Here is a 12947-nt window from a genome sequence, read left to right on the forward strand (position 1 = left end):
TAGTACAAAAAAACACTGACAGAATCAGAATACAACCAGAAACCCTCTTGGTCAGGGTGTTGGTAGCAGTCTAATTAAATGGCTGCAATCCTCCTGGAGTGACAGATGTGGTTCTGTTGAAGCAATGATCCTGTAGAAGTGTAGAGTTTTCCTCTGAAGGTCTAGTAGTGGTGTAGATGGGTCCGGTCTTCCTCTGGGAATCCAGTGGAAACTGGCTGCCTCTGGTGTTCTAAATCTTGGATTTTTATCCATGTAGGAATGCTTGGCTCCTCCCCCTGGGTGGAGTATGCAGTGAGACTGGATGACCCATTGACAGAAGATACCTCCCTGGACAGAGGATGGGTTGTGGAAGAGAGAAAACTGCCCCACCTGGTTTTAACAGCTGGCCCATTAACAGAGGATATCCACCCCCCTGGAGTTATGAGGGATGGGTCATGGAAGAGAGAAAGAACACTGCTCCACCTGGTTTCAACAGATGGTGACAGAATACATACTTCTGGTTACATCTTGCATTGCAACCTAAGACAGAATATTAACTAAAAAATACTTTTAAGAAAATCTGGAAATTATACAGTCCAGGTAAAGACTAAAAAGTGACTCCAGCTTCTGCTGTCTGGCAACTCTGTTCCAAATGAGCAAGCCAGCTTTATGTGAGCCCTTTGGGAGGAGCATCCATTCTTTAAATACCTGAGGACAGGCCTTTAGAGGGTGGTATGTGGGAAACTTATCTGAGGTGGAGGTCGTCACTGCGTTGCAGTAAGAAAGAGGAAAAGCCGAAAGTCCTTCATGTGTGAACATCTGGAGTGATGGTGGTTCCTGGGTGTGCAGTGCAGGGTTTGGACACACCACCCTTTGCAGGAGCAGTGGTGCTTCACTGCGAGAGTAGGGATAAACCTTGGCATGGGCTCATCCTCCCCAGACACCACGTGTGGAATGGAGTACTGGAGCAGAAATTCCGGGGGAATGGACATTCTGGGACATCTACTGCTGATAATTAGTGTGAAGGATTGGGAGTGTCCCCACAACAGTGATTCCATGAGCAGGGCCAGACACATGCCTCAGCTGGGCTCTGCTGCATCATTTAATGTTCATTTCTGTCTCACAAACATCACTGAGTCACTTAATTTTGCATTAAAGTGTAGGTTTTGCATCAAAACCTCCAGCTCACGTGGCTCCCTTGTGTGGTCACTTTGTCTTTCCCAGCCCGGAGCTGCTGGCAATCTCAGTCTCCTGAAACTGCAGAGATCTGCCTGGCAGCAGGTGTGAAGTCAGGTCAATGGGAATAATATATTAACAATAATAATTATATTGCATGGCCAGAGAGGAAGATTAGTGGAATGTCTGCAATAATTCTGCAATATTCCCAAGTAACATTTCTGTGTGAATAATTAAATACAAAGTGAGGACCCAGCTTTAGGCTGGAAGTATCTACTCAGAATGCACTGAATAACAGCCCCAAAAATGATTTAGGGGTTGGGGTGCTTGTCTTATGGGGCAAAAGCGGCTTGGAGGTGAGCTCTGAGGAAGGAATGCATGTGATGAGCATGGAGCAGGTTCTGGCAAAACAATCAGTAGAGCCAGTAGAGCAGCAAGATAAAAGGGCAAGGAACCCCTAACTAGGGATCTCCCAACAAAACTTACAACAATTAAAATCAAATTAAGAGTCTAAGTAAATATGGATGGTTCAATTACTTGTAAAATTTTTTGGCTCCAACACCCCTGTAAACCTGGACCCGCTGACTGTTTCAACACTGCCTGCAAGCGTCAGCAGGATTTGCGTTTTAGCTGTAACTTGCTGGCACAGATGAGGTGAGAAATGTATTTGTTTTCTGACTAAATTTAAAGATTCTAAAGGGTATTTTATGTGCCTCGCTTGAGGGATGAAGAATATTGTGATGTGTACTTCAAATGAGCCATTGCAAACCTCATTTATTATTTTCCCGAAATCCCATTCCATTTAAGCTGTCACAGCTTGGGGCCCGCTTGTGCTCTTCCCTCCCTCACCGTGGTGGAAAACCCCCGACGCGTCATTTAAAAAAATCCTACTCCCACCTCTTTTGTTGTTCCAAAATTCAAATACAAAGGAAAATATCAGTGCCAGATGTGAAGACAAACAAGTTTAACAAATTCAGAGAAGAGGTGGCAATACCCTCCGTAACTCCTGGACGTGGGAGGCGGTGGGCCACCGTGGCCACCCGTTACTGGCCGCCGGCGGCAATGGCCATTTACAGCTCCCTCTCCCAAATCTCCCCTCGCCAAATCCCCACCTCAGCCACGAACACGCCCCAGCGCCCACGGCCGTGCCCAGGCTTCACCCGGCCGGCCCAGGGAGCAGCACTGGGAGCGGGGCTGTGCCCTTCACACCCACACTGCCCCTCCCAGTGCCCCCCGTACCCTGCGTCTGCCCGCTCCCGGTGTCAGCTCTGTCCCAGCACATCCCCATCCCAGTGGGGCCCTTCCGTCCTCGGTCCGCCCCGGACCCCACACCCAGTACCCCCATGGCGGTACCACACACCCGGCACCCCACGTGCAGCACCCCATCCTTAGTGCCCCGTATCCCAGTACCGCCCCGCTCCCGGTCCCCATCCCCAGCCAGCGCCGCCTCCACCGGGCCGGGGCCGGGGCCGCGGCCGCGCATGCGCTGGGGGGCCCGCGGGGCTGGCAGCGCTGCCCGGGCTCCATCGCGAGGCCCCGGAGCGGCGGCGGCGGCGGCGGCGGGGCCGGGCCGGCGGTGAGTGAGGGGGGCGGGGGGCCCGCGCCGGGCCGTGGCGCCGCCGCCATCTTGGGGGGGGAGAGGGCGCCGCCGGGAGCGCGGGTGGGGCCGGCGGGCCGGGGTGCCGGGCCCCGCGGGGCGGGAAGGGCGTGTGAGCCTCTTGAAGGGGCAAAGCCACCGCAAACCTGCCCACGGACGCCGGCAGAACGCGGGTGTAAGTTCTTTGCACGGTCATAAAGTATTTACGGCTTCTGAGGCGGGGTTTGCCCGGTTTTGACCCAAGAAGTGGTGGAGAAAATGGGGGTTATCCCGCCCGGGCACCGCTCCGGTGAAACTCTTCGGGACCGTGACAACTCAGAAATATTAACAAACATCTGAATCCAGCGCAGTAGAAACAGTTCTTGGAGACTTGCCCAAAACCAGAAAGATTTAAGTTTCAAAACAGAGATTGTACATGACGGGAAAAACAAAAAACCATCAAACTTTCTGGCAGCAAATTCAAAGTGCAGAACTAATGGAATGGGGATTTTGGGAGGGGAGTCGGTGCTGAATAAATACAGGGATAAATATAATCCTTCAAAAAGTATCGATCGACTGTGGGTAGGGATCGGTGTGGGACAGTCTGAGTGATGTTTGGTGTCAGGAGAAAGGGATTAGTACAGTTTTATGGAGTCCTGGTGCCACAAGGAATCTGATTAGATTTATGCCATGAAAACATTTAATTTATTTTATTACTGCCCAGATAAATTTTAAAAAATGGCCTGTAACTGGGATTACGGGATAAAGAGCTCTGATATTTTGTGCCAAGATGTAAAAAACTTTTCTGGTTCGTGTTTTATTATATAGTAAAACAGAAGTAAAAAGAAGGGAAAACAGAGACTTGGTGCTTCAAACTTTCCTTCCCTGCACAGCAATTAAAAACAGTCTGACGTGGTCTCATCAGCATTTTGCTTCCTCACTTTATGGTCTATAATCTACTCAGATTATACGTTTCTGACGATGGGAACGGTCTTTTCCTCAGCAAGTATTCCTTCTTGGCCACGGGAGATATGTAATAATGATTAATAGGAGTCCCCAGGGTAGTTTGCTGGATTGCAGTCTTACAAAGTAATTACAGATGCAATTAAAACAGAGGATGTTTTTGGCCTCTGTGCATTAATTTTGCCCTAAAATTGATTGCACCTTATCCTGCAACTAATCCCATTAAAGCTGAATGTGTGTGAAATAAATTGTAATTCCTGGTGAGTGCTGGGATGGAATCAGAGCCCAGTTTGAGCTGCTGAGGACATCTGGGTACAACTGCTGGGCAGGTTGTGCAGGGCCGGCTCCGTTTGCCTTGGCCAGAGGTGATATATTCTGTCTTCAGGGGTTTCGCTGCCATAACGAGCAAGTTGCAGGAGGGTGAGTGGGTACATAGCCAGATGTGCTTTGCAGACCGTTGCTGCCCCACTGATTCCTCAGGACCCTGGGTGTGCTTTCCTTGCCTCAGCCATGCTGCTTGTCAGCGATTTTATCAGCAGTTCTTTAGTTACTGAAATTTCAAGGCTTTACACTGGTGTTTAAAAGTAGCATTGTGAGTTTATTTAAAGCAGTGTCTGCAGTCTTACTTTAAATGTGCTTAAAATTGTATTGGTTTATCTGCAGGAGAAGGCCTGGCTGGCCCTTATCTCACTTCTATCTTCATGCAAATCTTTTAGTGCAGATACTTCTGGGTATGACAATATATTCCATTGGTGTTGAGGGATGTGGATTTGAGGGTGAAGCTTCAGTGTAACCCCCTTGTCGTTTTCCATGAGTGCTGGTGTTTTTTGAGAGATGACGTGCAGCAAGCCTGACACTGGGACATGCAATTGGATTCCTTCAGGGTGGTGATGGGGATCATAAAATCATGGAATACCCTGAGTTGGAAGGGACCCACTAGGGTCATCGAGTCCAAGTCCTGACACAGGACACCCCTACAATCCCACTGTGAGTGTTGTCAGAGGATAAGATGTGGAGTGTCCATCTGCCACTCCATGCCTCAGCTCTAGGCAGGAAAGTGTTCTGGAGGCCTAAATCCCATTCTCAGAATTGCACAGTTTGAATATCAAGAAAATGTAGATAAACTGGATCAAAATCAGATTGACCCACAGGAGTGATTACTCTGGGCATTTATAGTCTCTCTGTGAAATAACAAGGTGATTCCTGAGTTGCAGTGTCGGTTCTTCTTCCCTCCACACTGTTCCCTCTGTCCCATATTTTCTGTAATTTTTAATCTATTTCAGCCTTTCCTCAAGGCCTGCAGTTGTGCTGCATGGGCAGAAGAGTGGGAAGAAGGAGACACAGTGGGATGAAAAACTAGATTGGAGACTTGGGGGAAAAATGACCAAGTGAGTCCTTTTAAGGAAGGCTGGCAGCTGCACACTCCTGCACGTGGAATCATTTAGCAGCCAAAGCCAACAGAGATCTGACCAAACCCTCTTTCTCCTAGTTAGCATCACTCGCTGTACTCCACAGGTGAGGTGTGAGGGCAGACATGCTTTGCTGAATTTGGCAGATTATTTTCCAGAGAATGGTTCAATTTACCGGTAAAATACTTTTCCCCCAAGGAATGGGTGTTTTATTTTTAGGTTTAGCATCTTTTGGCTCATTTCCTGTTGCTTTGTGTTGTTTTTTTAATTTCTGATTGAATCCAGTAAAGTGATGGGATAAATGCATGGTAGAGCTAAGCAACAGGTAGAGGTTGTATTCATGAATCACACAGGATTTGTTTTGAAAACCCTATTTATGCTGTGGCTTTTAAACTTTTTGAAAGGCTGAGAGAATTGGGATTGTTCTCCAGAATTCTGGAGGAGGGAAGGCTTTGAGGTGACCTAATTGCAGCTTTCCAGCGGCTGAAGGGAGCCTACAAGAAAGCTGGAGAGAGACTATTTACAACGGCCTGGGGTGACAGGGGAAGCGGGAATGGCTTCACACTGACAGGCAGGTTTAGATCAGATATTAGGAAGGAATTTTGCTCTGTGAGGGTGGGGAGGCCCTGGCACAGGGTGCCCAGGGAAGCTGTGGCTGCCCCTGAATCCCTGGCAGTGCCCAAGGCCAGGTTGGACAGGGCTTGGAGCCACCTGGGACAGTGGAAGGTGTCCCTGCCCATGGCAGGGGGTGTGACTGGATGGGTTTAAGGTCCCTTCTGATCCCAGACTATTGCAAGATTCTGTAATTCTGCTTTGGGTTGCTCCTGCAGACCGTGAAGGTTTTTACGGTGTGTAATTCCCGATGTTCAGAAGCATGTGTAAATGTTATAGTGGTTACAAATGATTCCCAGGGAGTGGGATTAGCAGCTCGGTGGTTTCAGGCCTGGAGGAGACGTTCCTGGGGCCCCCAGCTGAGTCCCCTGGAGTGTGAGGTTTGTGCAGGGCTCGGGCAGTAGCCGGATGCCCTCCCCAGAGCCACTGCTCTTCCCGAGAAGAAGGAGGTGAGAGCTGGGGAAAGCAGCTCAGCACCAAAGGCCCTTAGTGAAAGCCATAAAACTGGAAGTGGGCTCTGGTTTTGCTCCTCTCTTTCCATAAAGGAACAGAAAACATTAGCTCTGTGGGCATGGAATAAGGTTTTGTGCCTTCTATTGCGTCCATCCAGTCTGTTTGGAATAGGTCAAAATGCTGTCCAGTGTGGCACGGAGTGCCCGTAAGGACAGGAGAGAGGAGCTGCTGCCACATGGCTGTCACAGTGTCACATAAACCTACAAAGACAGGCAGCAGGGTGGTTGTGATGGTTAAGAGGGACAGTCAGACGCAATGTGAGGCAGCACTGTCAGGTGTCCTGATCCGTGTGCTCTGTGGGAATGCTGGAATGCTGGCTGGCATCAGCAGGGAGCGGGGCTGGGTGTGGAATGGGCACACATTCAGCAGCCACAGCCTGTGCCAGTGCGTTTCTTTTGACTACTGAAATAGATAGATGTGTGTGCGTGTCTGTGTGTGTGTGTGTTTGACACAACTGTGTCAGCAAACCAAGATGAGCAGCTCACAGGCTACAACAGTGCTTTGGGCTTCATTCTATTCTAGGATGATCTGCTGGTTTAGAGTAGACTCACAATTTTGCTGTCTGATCCTCAGAGCTGACTGAGGTCACATTACCATGGTGCTGTTTATTTGTCTCTCAGTGCAATTGCACCTACCATAATCCATATGTCATTGTGTGCTTAGGGGAAACTTGGAAGGGCTCTATTGTACAAATGAGCTGGATAAACTTCTAAAATCCCAAGTGCTTCATCTTGGGGTCCTGTGACAGAACACAGACAAAAAGTGTTTGCTTCTCCTCCATACCAGCCAAAGCATCCCTCTCCCTTCCTAGACCTTTTCCCACTCTAATCTTTCAGAGCAATATTTTCCTTGATTTGTAGTTACAATTTTTCCCTCTTCATGGGGAACAAAAATTAGTACAAAGTACGATGGGTGGAGCTCAAACAGAATTCCTCAATTCTGAATTTTGTCTTTTTTTCCCTTCACTGACACTGTCTCTTCATGCCATTAGATGCTTGCCAGTGGCTACTGACATTTTCTCTTGAGGCATTGGTACAATTCCATCGCAGGCTATGAAGGTTCCTTTCAGTCCCTGACTGATGAGGATCCTGGAGATGAGGCTGTGGTTTTATTTGGTAATGGTATTAGTTCAGCCTTGCAAAATATTACTTGCCTGAGGTGAGTAACAGGTTTTGACAGGTGAGTAAAGCATCATCTGTCATCGTCGCAGCAAAGTACAGGCGAGGTGGTTGTGTCTGAGCTCCTAAGTGTTCCAAGCGGTTCTGAGACCAGTTTAGTTGTGCTGCAAGGAGTCGTGGCGGGGTTTATGTGTTTTTGTTTAAACTGCAGGTCTGTTCCTCACTGATGGCACAGGAGAGCCTGGCAGATGTCACATATCAGGTGTCAGACACCGCTGCAGAGCTCTCAGAGCTAGCTTACACTGAGTGAGAGGAGCAGCTTTCCACCCTGTTTCAGGGCAGAAAGGTGATTTGAAAATCAGTTATTCCCAAAACAGTGCAGTATCAGATGGTTCTCTTGATGCCAGCTGCTTCCTGAATGGGATTTTGCCTCCTGGTCCGTGGAAGCTTAGCCAGAAGTGCTACAAACTTTATGTTATTACTTGATTTACAGTCTTTGGGTTTATTGCCCCGTGGCATTCCTCACCAGAAAGAGACACTGAAATCCTCATGTAATTGGAAATTATCCTGGCAGCATCTGATATGGGATTTCTGTTGAAATGTTTTTCTTCCCATCCAGTCTGACGGGAAGAAAAACATTTACAGAAGTGGAGTGGGAACCCCCATCCACCCATTTAGCCTTCACACTCACTTTGTGTGAACTTTTACTCTTTTTTCTTCCTGTTTTTTTTTTTTTTATTATTATTATTTTTGGTCTCCTAACGAAGGTAAGATGGATGTTAAAACCAACGCTGGTTTTCTGCAGTAACAATGAGGTGATTTCCCAAGCCTGCACTGGTTCAGGGGCAGAAATGAGATCAAAACCTGAGTATTTCTGACCTCTTCCCTGTTTAAAGATAAAGCATAGAGGTCTGGATGGAAGCATATTAATTAGACTCCATTATCTCTGCCAGCCTGGCAATCATTTATTATTTCATAAATCTGAATCTGCAGCTTGGCACTGAATGACTCATCTCAGTTTTGCAGTTTCTTCTTTTGCCTTAATGTTTCTGAGATTTAAAATGCTAAAGATGAAAAGAAATCACAAATTGGGACAAATGAGGAATGTTTGGGCCTGACTATGGTTCCTCATAATGTTTCGTGTTAGTTTCTGCTCTCTTTTTAATTGCCCCATTTGCTTCCTTTTATTGGGTTCTCTTGATTTTATTGTAGATTTTACTGATAGGGAGCATTATAAGAAAAGCTATTTCTTTATTATATTTTTCCGTGGGTTTTACTGGATTTATAAAATGCAGAGATGAGAAAGAGTGATAATTTCATCAGGTCTTCTCTGGTTAGGTTCAAGATTATTTTCTACATTGTGATTTTTGACCGTTTTCATGGCCCGGTTTGAAGTAAATTCTCCAAGTTAATTACTTCTGTCCAAATAACTTCCAAACTCCTTCTACCAAAGGGAACCTTGGAAATAGTCTTGGTGTTTGAGCTTCTTTATTTTTAAAGCCTGAACGCAAAGAGTGAAATCTAAAAAGGGATGGGTTTGCCCTTGTTGAAACTGGCAACCAAACATTTGCTACAAACAAATGTTTACAGATGTACAAGGCTACATCAAATATTAATATATTTAATACCACCTGACACAAGGTTCGTTTAGTCCAATTCCTTCCTCTGCCAGCAGCCATGGGGATGTGGATGTGACCCTCAACCTGGACAGCAGCCACAGATGTTCTGCACCTGCAGTTCGAATAAACAAGTAGAAGCTGGGGAACTCCTACAGAGATTATCCTGTGCTACCCAGAGATATTTGCTATTGGCATTTGCAAAGGTCTGTCATGCTTTTGGCCCAGTTAAAATTATCATAAAGAACCGTGGTGGCGCTGGAATTGGAGCTATGGGAATGCTGAAGTGTCCTGTGTTACCCTGCATCAGGTCCATGGGTCTGCCTTTGGCTGAATTATGCTCACGCTGAACCTGTAGGTAGAAAGCTGAGCACCTGGAAGGCTTCAGGTCAAGAGTGGAGTTCAGGGGCAGACAGGGCTCTCGTGGATGAGAACCAAGGTCTGATGGTCACAGACCTGGGGTTCTGTGTTAGAGGAGGGGGAGTGCCTGTTGATATTTGCAAATTACCTCCAGCTGTTCTTTTCCTTTGTGCTGAAAACAAATACACAGAATTGCCTTCAAGGCTGCAAGTTCTGAGTTTGGGGGAGGAAAAGATCAATTTCAAGTGAAATAAATTGGAGCTGAAGGAACTTGAGAGCTCTGAAAAATCAGGTTATTACCACATCAGCCATTCAGAATCAGGCCCCCGACATTCAACCAGTGTTGATAATCTTCCTTTTCCTCCTCCTCCTCCTTTTGAGCAGTGGGGAAGGGCTGGGAAGGACCTTCAGCTATGAGAAGACAATTCTGCCAGCAGATGAGGATAAACCTTCATGCTTGGAGTGTTCTGAGATCAGTGGTCTACATTCCCGTAAAACATGGAATTGGCCCACTGACTCCTTTGGGTTATTTTGCAGTGGCATAACTTTTGCCCTTTGTTCAGTCCAAGTCATTACACTTCTGCTCCTTACCCAGCTGTAACATTCCCTTGCAGAAACAGCATCACTTTTATTGATTCCACCAGAGAATCAACAAAGCACCATGTTACTTATTAGACTGAAAGGCACCAAATAATAATGTGTTGTTTTATATTAGATGATCAAGTGTAAGAGCCCTCAGTACTTCAGGTAGTGGATTTGGTTGGAATGTTTAGCTGGAACACAATAACTGGCTGCCCAGAGAGCTGCTTTGTCCTTAAGATGTCAAATATATATATGTGTATATATATATATATATATATCTATATTTGCTGTTTAGTCCTTCCCCCCCCCCCCCCCCCCCTTCCTGCTATTCCAGTTTTCGCATGCACAAAATACATTTTTCCTTAGTACCACTCAAGAATATCTCTGGAAGGACAGATTATTTCTGGGGGGTTTGTGTGGATTTCATATTAGCAAACCTGCTCTATTAAGCTCTGTTGTGTAAAGGAAGATGCAATCCTGATAGTAAATTCTGCATTTCCAGAACGTATGAATGAGGGGTAGAGCTGTGGTTTGAAACTGGAGGTTGTCCCCATGAAAAGCCAGGCCTCACCCTCAGATCAGAGACTGTTAGTAAAGATGCTCGTTGTTTTTCTGATACAAATTTATGTGTTCTGGGATTGGGGTTGAGCTTCCCCAGCTCACCTGGCTGCAGGTGTGTTGTGAGATTATGGCAGGAGGGAGCCCCAGCCTCTGTCTGCATTGTTTTGGGCAAAACCAGAACTGTTCATTCGTGTGCAGGAGCATCACTGCCCTGGAGACCTCTGCTCCTGCAGTGCCAGGGGCACCTTCCCAGCTCCCGGGCACAGGAACTCTGTCTGGAACAGCACATGGAGCTTGGGGATCTCCTTCCACTGACCTTCTGCCGTGGCACTGAGCTGTCCCATCAACCTCAGCCCCTGGAATCTGTATCGGGATGCTAGTGCTCCTGAAGTGTTTGAGGGAAGTGAACTGGATGGAATCCTGCAGGAAGCTGAGTCTACTTAGAATTACCATTTCTTCAGAATGGGACATTTCTCTTTGTGTTGAAATGGAAATGATACTCTGTCTCCTTGGAGCTGCAAAGAAGGACATGAGCCTTTCAGAAGCAAATCCTCATCCTTGAACCTTAAAGAAATACAAGCTTTAGATAAAGAGAGGGAAGAACATTTGGGGTTTAGCTTTGATAGGGGAGCTGGAGGCACCTGATCTCACTTCCTGAGGCCAGGAGGCACACAGGAGTAGAAGACAGAGGGGGTTTCTCCACTCAGCAAGGAGTTCTGTTTCAGAGTGAAGCAAATGCTTTCAGACTGAGGTTTCAGTGAAGTGCAGATGACTGAGAAAAGATTTCAGACTAATGAAGTGCTTGGAATAAAAGCTTTGGAGCAAAGCTTGCAAATGCAACCGCCTTTGACTTACCTCTTTCATTCTGGAGTTCAGTAGCTCCATAATGCACACAGTAAAGAAGATCAAGGAGTAAGTAATCTTTGCAAGGATTTGCTCATCAGAAAGGTGGTTTTTTAGTTTACTTTTTTTTTGTGTTTGGTTGCATTTGCAGGTCAGGAGTAATAAAAGATGTGCAGTGACACTGTTTAACACACTTTAATACTGTTATCTGGACCAGTGAAGTGTTCCTGCATGGCCTGTGCTTTAAACTCCAGGGATGAATCTCTGAAGTCTGCCATGTATCATTCCTTTTCCAAAGCTGCTCTGTATGTATCTGGATGGGTTTTCTAGTTCTGCAGCTGGATTTCCTGTGATGTCCTTAGCATGACAGGCTGTGTGTGTGCAGGGCTGTGCTGGAGCAGGGATGGGCATCAAACCCCTCCCTCCTTCCCAGCTCTTCCTCCTCAGTGGCACAGGGAAGTGGGAATGGGGGTTATGGTCAGTTCATTGCAGGTTGTTTCTATCGATGCTCAGGGAGAGGAGTCAGAGTCCTTCCCTGCTCCAGCAATTCCTCTTGTGGGAGACAGTTTTTCATGAACTTCTCAAAGTGAGTCTATCCCACGAGCAGCAGTTCGCCACAAACTGCTGCAAAGCGGGTCATTGTTCCCCAGGCTAGTCCTTCAGGCTCTTCAGCATCGCTTACTTTGTAAATCACCGGTTTCCTTGGATTAAGTTACTCCCTGTTTCAGCAGAACTCCCTCGAAGATAGTATCAGAGAGTCATTAAGGTTGGAAAAGTCCTTTAAGATTGTCAAGTCAACCAAGATGTGCCCGAGAGTACTACTGGAGGCCAGTACTCCAAAATAAAAACATTACAAGTAAAAGGGGGTTTTCTCTACTGAGGTGATGTGGTAGCAAGCAGATAATAGTTGCTTCCCTCACAATGGTAATACTGTATGTCAGTTAGTGAAAGCTGGTAAAGGACTTTGACTGAACTCACTGCCTGAAAGCTGTTTTAACATTTTAATTTAATGGTTGTCTTTTTCTTTACTTCTGCAGTGCCCAGACAAGCCGTGCCCTGCTCTGATTCTCAAACCTGTGAGCAAATGGATTGCTTTGAGAATGGAAAGACTTGTACTCAAACGGGCTCTCAGCAGCACAGGGAGAGGTACAGAAATCCACATTTTTCCCATTTTTTCTTTGAAAGCATTTAAAGGGAGCATGGTGTTGCTGTGAGTAGAATGAACCTCTCAGACCAAGTGTTACAGTTCTATATCCAGGAAATCCTGAAGACACCTTTTATTTCTTCAGGTCCTCAGTCCAAGCCTCCTCATTCCAAGAGGTTCAGAGATGCTGGGGACACTGCAGGAATAATGTTGCACTTTTAATTTGATATTGGTTTAATTTTGGATGTTTAATGATATCAGAGACATTCCAGATGTTTGTAGAAACGGGAAATAATGGAAATCTTACTACCAGCAGTGGCTGTCAGGTGACTGAGGCTGGCAGACCTGTCAGACGTCTCCGGAGGAAGAGAAGATTGCCTCTGGATTCAGAGGATGAGGAGGAAAACGCCTATGAGGATGAGGTAAATTAGGCTGCATGTACTTTCTTTAAAGAGAGCTGTGAAAAGCAGGGGCAGTTGTCTCAGAGTTCCTTGT

At 46.6% G+C, this 12947-nt stretch overlaps 1 protein-coding gene across 1 annotated transcript in view; it reads left to right on the forward strand.

Moving 5' to 3' along the window:
- Window positions 1-2657: 2657 nt before the first annotated feature.
- The window catches only part of LOC136301407 (lethal(3)malignant brain tumor-like protein 3), a 42618-nt gene continuing 32328 nt past the window's right edge, over window positions 2658-12947 (forward strand). The window contains exons 1-3 of the mRNA XM_066204401.1: window positions 2658-2731; window positions 12346-12454; window positions 12766-12874. Of these exons, the coding sequence (XP_066060498.1) occupies window positions 12393-12454; window positions 12766-12874 (171 nt within the window). The 5' untranslated portion in view covers window positions 2658-2731; window positions 12346-12392. The remainder of the gene's footprint in view (window positions 2732-12345; window positions 12455-12765; window positions 12875-12947) is intronic.

The sequence above is a fragment of the Chamaea fasciata genome, unplaced genomic scaffold (assembly GCF_029207755.1).
Source record: "Chamaea fasciata isolate MVZ Bird 193981 ecotype frontalis unplaced genomic scaffold, bChaFas1.0.hap1 SCAF_26, whole genome shotgun sequence".
Classification (NCBI taxonomy): domain Eukaryota; kingdom Metazoa; phylum Chordata; class Aves; order Passeriformes; family Sylviidae; genus Chamaea; species Chamaea fasciata.